Genomic DNA, 6,574 nt, shown 5'->3' on the forward strand with positions numbered 1-6,574 from the left:
AAAAAAAAAAAAAAAAAAAAAAAAAAAGGACTACAACACAATCTAATTTCTGGTTTTAAAAAAGGAGGCAAACGATTTTAGCAGACATTTCACAAATAAAAATATATAACTGGGCAATAAACACAAAGATGCTCAGTATTACCGGATTAATACTAAAGCTCAATATTACTTGTATTACTATTAATGTAAATTAAATCCATTACTATACACCCGCTAGGATGGCTAAAGTTAAAGACAGTTAACAACAGCAATTGTTGGCAACGATGAGAAACAACTCAAATTATCACACATAATAGGAAAATAAAAATAGTAAAACCACTTTGGAAAACAGTACAATGTTACCTTACAAATTTAAATATACATTTACCGTAGGATCCAAAAAAAATTCCTCGCTTAGGCATTTAACCAACAGAAAAGAAAACATGTCCACACAAAAATTTGTAGAGGTGCTTTCAGAGGCCAAGATGGAGGAATCGCTTGAGACTAGGTGTTAGAAATCAACCTGGGCAACATAGCGAGACTCCGTCTCTACAAAAAATGCAAAAATTAACAAGGTGGGATAGTGCATGCCTGTAGTTCTAGCTATGCAGGAGGCTGAGACAGGAGGATCACTTGAGCCTAGCAGTTTGAGGTTACAGTGAGCTACAATCACACCACTGCACTCCAGCCTAGGTAACAGAATGAGACCCAGTCTCTTAAAAATGCTTGGGACCAGAATTATTTTGAATGTGGGATTTTTTTCAGATTTTGGAATATTTGCATTATATTTACCAGTGGAGCTTCCCAAATCCCAAAATTCAAAACCAAAAAAGCTTCATTGAGAGTTTCCTGTGAGTGTCATGTGAGCATTCAAAAAGTTTCAAATGTTGGAACATTTCAGATTTCAGATTTTTGGATTTGAGATGCTCAACCTGTAGTAGCATTATAATAATAGCTAAAAATAGAAGCAAAACAAATCTCCATCAGATGGTAGATGAAAAAATAAAGAGCGGTATACACACACATATAGACATTAAAGGAATACTACAGAGGAGTAAGAAAGAATAAAATATTAGCATACATGACATGGAGGCCAGGTACAATAGCTCACGCCTGTAATCCTGGCACTTTGGGAGGCCAAGGCAGGCAGATCATTTGAGGTCAGGAGTTTGAGACCAGCCTGGCCATCATGGTAAAACTCTCATCTCTACTAAAAATACAAAAATTAGATGAGAGTGGTGGTGGACACCTGTAGTCCCAGCTACTTGGGAGGCTGAGGCAGGAGAATCACTTGAGCCCAGGAGATGGAGGTTGCAGTGAGCAGAGATTGAACCACTGCACTCCAGCCTGGGCAAGAGAGCAAGACTCCATCTCAAAAAAAAAAAATACATGACATGGATAAATTTAAAGCATTATGCTACTGCCATGCACAGTGGCTCATGTATGTAATCCTAGCACTTTGGGAGGCAGAGGCAGGCAGATCACTTGAGACCTGGAGTTCAAGACCAGCCTGGCCAGTATGGCAAAACACTCTCTCTACTAAAAATATAAAAATTAGCCAGGCATGGCAGCACATGCCTGTAATCCCAGCTACTTGGGAGACTGAGACATGAGAATCACTTGAACCCAGGAGGTGGAGGTTGCAGTGAGCCACGACTGTGCCACTGCACTCCAGCCTGAGTGACAGAATAAAACTGTGTCTCCTAATTAAAAAAAAAATTATACCAAATTAGGATGAGGCAAACTTTGCTGTAAAAGGTCAGACAGCCTGGACACAGTGGCTCATGCCTGTAATCTCAGCACTTCGGGAGGCTGAGATAGGAGGATGGTTTGAGGCCAGGAGTTCAAAACCAGCCTGGGCAGCAGAGCAAGACATCATCTCTAAAACAAATTTAAAAAAAAAATTAAAAGCCCACATAGTAAATGTTTTAAACTTTGCAAGCCATTCAGTCTATCACAGCTGCTAAACTCTATTCTTGTAGCACAAAACAAAGAGCAGACAATGCTTAAGGAATGAACACGGTTGCAGTCCAATACAACTTCATTTACAAAAACACACAGAGGCCTGGATTTTGCTCACAGGCTGTGGTGTGCTGACCCCTGTACTAAGAGAAAGAAGTAGTCCTCACAGACACAGATTATGTTTTAAAATTCTTTGGGTTTTTTGAGACGGAGTCTCGCTGTGCCACCCAGGCTGGATTGTAGTGTCGAGATCTTGGCTCGCTGCAACCTCCGCCTCCTGGCTTCAAGCAATTCTTCTGCCTCAGCCTCCCGAGTAGCTGGGACTACAGGTGCGTGCCACCACGCCTGGCTAATTTTTTGTATTTTTAGTAGAGATGGGGTTTCACCTTGTTAGCCAGGCTGGTCTTGATCCCCTGACTCCATGATCCACCTGCCTCCACCTCCCAAAGTACGTGAACCATCGTGCCGGCCTAAAATTCTTTGTAAGCCTCACAGCACTTAGCTAAGGGCTAAGGCTAACTACCAAGTCAATGGGTAAAAAGGAACTCAAGATAATCAGATAAGGAAAAATTACCTGTGGATCTGATCTTGCCTGCTAGAGCGAACTGGAGCTAATCCATCTATTTCATCAAAAAATATTATAGAAGGTCTCATCAAATATGCCTAGTAAAAAGAAAACAAATGATATATACTGTATTTGTTTTCATTTTTAAATTTATTTATTATGCTTTCTTAATAGGTATTAAAAGCAAATGGTACAACATGCAGCAGGTATGAAGGAATATGTAGTAAAGAGGAAATCTTACCACCAAGTCTCCAACAACCATGTCTCCTTCAGTAAGCAATTACTGTTTTCAGTTTGTTTATTCTTCCATACATATTTATACACATAAACGAAAGTGTATTTTTTAAAAAAACATGATAGCATCCTATACACATTCTATTTTTTTTTTAATTTTTATTTTATTTAGTTATTTTTTTGAGACAGAGTCTCATTTTGTAGCCCAGGTTGGAGTGCGGTGGCGCAATCTCGGCTCAATGCAACCTCTGCCTCCTGGGTTCAAGTGATTCTCCTGCCTCAGCCTCCCCAGTAGCCGGGATTACAGGCATGCACCACCAGCCTGGCTAATTTTTGTATTTTTAGTAGAGACAGGGTTTTATCACGTTGGCCAAGCTGGTCTCAAACTCCTGATGTCAGGTAATCTGCCCACCCTGGTCTCCCAAAATGCCGGGATTACAGGCATGAGCCACCATACCTGGCCTATATATTGTTTTTATAGAACAATGTGTAAGTTAAGTAGTTTCCATATAAGTATATGAAGACCTGTCTCATTCTTTTTTTTTTTTTTTTTACAGACAGGGTCTCACTCTGTCACCCAGGCTTGAGTGCAGTGGCATGATCACAGCTCACTACAATCTCAAAGGCAAGCAATCCCCTGGCTTCAGCCTCCAGAGAACCTAGGACTATAGGCAGGCACCAACACACCCAGCTAATTTTTAAATTTTAAGAATTAAATGGTGCCCAGGATGGTCTCAAACTCTTGGACTCCGATGTGCTGGGATTACAGGCCTGAGATATTACACCCAGCCAGCCTCATTCTTTTTCAACAGCTACATGATGTCCCACTGTATGGATATGCCATAGTTAAACCTATCCCTTTCTTATGGATACTTAGGTTGTTTTCATTATTTTCCTATTGGCAACCATATTGTAATAAATAATTATAAATAACAAATAACTGTATTTATCATTTCATATGAGTATAAACATATTAATAAATCCTAAAAGTAGAACTACTGGCTCAAAAGGCATGTGTCATTTCCAATCTAGTGAGATATGTGCAAACTGACATCCACTGAAGTACCACTGTACCCTCTAAACCAGCAATATTTAAGGGTGCTCACCAGCAAGGTATTATCAAACTTACTGATCTTTGTTAATTTTTTAGAATAAAGAATGTTATCTCATTTTAGTTTTAATTCTTATTTACATCATGAATAAAGACAAATACATTACATATCTTTAAAAGTCATTTATAGTGCTTTTCCTATGATAGTTTTGTTCATATCATTTACCCATTACTTCACAAGATCACTAGTCTTGTGTTTAGTGAGTCCTAGAAGCTATTTATTTATTTTTATGTATTTATTTTTAATTTGTGAGACAGGGTCTCACTCTCTCACCCAGCCTGGAGTGCAGTGGTGCAATCACAGCTCATCTAAGCCTCTACCTCCCAGCTTAATCAATTCTCCTGCCTCAGCCTCCTGAGGAGCTAGGACTACAGATTCATGCCACCACACCTGGCTAATTTTTGTTTTATAGAGGCAGGGATTCACCATGTTGCCCAGCCTTATTTATTTTAAAGAGCTCTGTCTGTAAAAGGAAATGCAAATATTTTCCTGCAAAGAATATCATTTATCTTTTGGATTAGTATTGCTATGGTTTGAGTTTTTCTCCTCCAAAACTCATGTTGAAATTTAATTGCCAGCCAGCCTTGGTGACTCACACCAGTAATCCCAGCACTTTGGGAAGCTAAGGCAGATGGATCACTTGAGGTCAAGAGTTCAAGATCAGCCTGGCCAACATGGTGAAACTCCATCTCTACTAAAAACACAGATATTAGGCGGGTGTGGTAACGAACGCCTGTAATCTCAAGTACTCAGGAGGCTGAGGCGTGAGAATCGCTTGAACCCAGAAGGCGAAGGTTGCATTGAGCTGAGATTATGCCACTGCACTCTTCCCTTACATAGTTAGATCTTTCCTTACACAGTTAGACCTCTGTACTCTGAGATCATGCCTGGGTGACAGAACAAGACTCAGTCAAGAGAAGGAGGAAAGGGGGGGGCGGGGAGAGAGAGAAAGAAATTTAATTGCCATTGTGACAGGTACTGGGAGGTAGGACCTTTAAAAGTGTTGCATGTCTTGAGGCCTCCACCCTCATAAATGGACTAATATAGCTGACATCAAAGGAGTAGATTCATTACTGTGAGAGTGAGTTCACCCCTAACCTGTGAATTCTCTTTCTCTTTGCCCTTCTGCTACATGATGCTATCTTCTGTCATGTTATGAAACAGCAAGAAAGCACTGACCAGATGCCTTGATATTGGACTTCCTAGTCTACAGAACTGTGTGTCAATAAATATCTGTTCATTCTAAATTACACAGTCTATGATCTTCTGTTCTAACAGCACAAAACAAAAATAGGTATTTTGTTGCCATGCAGAATCTTAAAATTGTTTTTATACACTAGATCTTTCCTTATATAGTTAAACCTCTCTACTCTGAGATTATAAACAAAATTCTCCCATGTTTTCATCTGGTACTTTCACAGTGTCATTTTCCTAACTTAAATTTATTAGATTTAGAAAGAACTTAATTTGATTTAAGGTGAATGAGTATTAGATAACAAATGGGAAGGTTTTATCATACAATTTACTCAAATTTATGTGGCTTAGTTTCAAAATTAAAGCAAATTCTCAGTTCACAGGAAGATCAGCTTACTAAGCAAGAGATATGAATTTTCCATTTCTCCTGACAGATAAACACTAAACTTCTAATGTTTTCTAATAATTTGAAACAAAAGACAATTGATGCCAGGCATGGTAGCTGATGCCTGTAATCCCAGTACTTTGGGAGGCTAAGGTGGGTGGATCACCTGAGGTCAGAAGCTCCAGAATAGCCTGGCCAACATGGTGAAACCCTATCTCCACTAAAAATACAAAAATTAGCTGGGCATGGTGGCAGGTGCCTATAATCCCAGCTGCTTGGGAGGCCGAGGCAGGAGAATCACTTGAACCTGGGAAGCAGAGGTTGCAGTGAGCCAAGATCACACCATTGCACTCCAGCCCAGGCAACAAAAGTGAAACTCCATATCAAGAAAAATAAATACATAAGACAATTCAACCACAAGATGTGGGTTTTAGGGGAAAAAGTGTTTAAAGAACTGGAATTATGGCACAGTGCAGGGGCTCACACCTGTAATCCCAGGGCTTTGGGAGTACTGATCATTCTTTTTACATACATGAAACAAACAAGTGTTTTTCTGTTTTGTTTTGTTTTACAGCTATAGCCTCATAGGATTGCAAAAAGGAGGTAGAGCATATTATGTGCCAGTCACTATGATATTTTGTGTCCTCTCAGTAAAATCTCATAATAGTCTAGTAAGATAGGTATTCTTTCCACCATTACAGAAAAGAGGCTACTAAAGATTAAACGTTTTGATTTGCTCAAAGTGATACTCATGGTAAAACTAGACATAAACATTTTTTCTGACACCGAAGGCCATTCTTTTAGCCAATACACTGAAGTATCTTCATTTCATTCAGTGCATAGACTATATCCTTTATTTAGGAATGCAGAATCTTTCATTAAAAAAATCATGGGCCGGGAGTGGTGGCTCACACCTGTAATCCCAGCACTTTAGGAGGCTGAGGTAGGCAGATCACCTGAGGTCGACAGTTCGAGACCAGTCTGACCAACACGGAGAAACTGTGTCTCTACTAAATATATAAAATTAGCCGGACATGGTGGCACATGCCTGCAATCCCAGCTACTTGGGCAGCTAAGGCAGGAGAATTGCTTGAACCCAGGAAGCAGAGGTTGCAGTGAGCCAAGATCGTGCTCCAGCCTGGG

General features: G+C 39.8%; 1 protein-coding gene across 4 annotated transcripts in view; it reads right to left on the reverse strand.

The window, feature by feature from the left end:
• The window catches only part of ATAD2B (ATPase family AAA domain containing 2B), a 186,756-nt gene that overhangs the window by 117,388 nt on the left and 62,794 nt on the right, over positions 1-6,574 (reverse strand). For all 4 annotated transcript variants that reach the window (XM_017526651.2, XM_017526643.2, XM_037737676.1 and 1 more), the window contains exon 13: positions 2,516-2,604. In XM_017526651.2, coding sequence (XP_017382140.1) covers positions 2,516-2,604 — 89 coding nt within the window. The remainder of the gene's footprint in view (positions 1-2,515; positions 2,605-6,574) is intronic.

The sequence above is a fragment of the Cebus imitator genome, unplaced genomic scaffold (assembly GCF_001604975.1).
Source record: "Cebus imitator isolate Cc_AM_T3 unplaced genomic scaffold, Cebus_imitator-1.0 Scaffold1, whole genome shotgun sequence".
NCBI lineage: Eukaryota > Metazoa > Chordata > Mammalia > Primates > Cebidae > Cebus > Cebus imitator.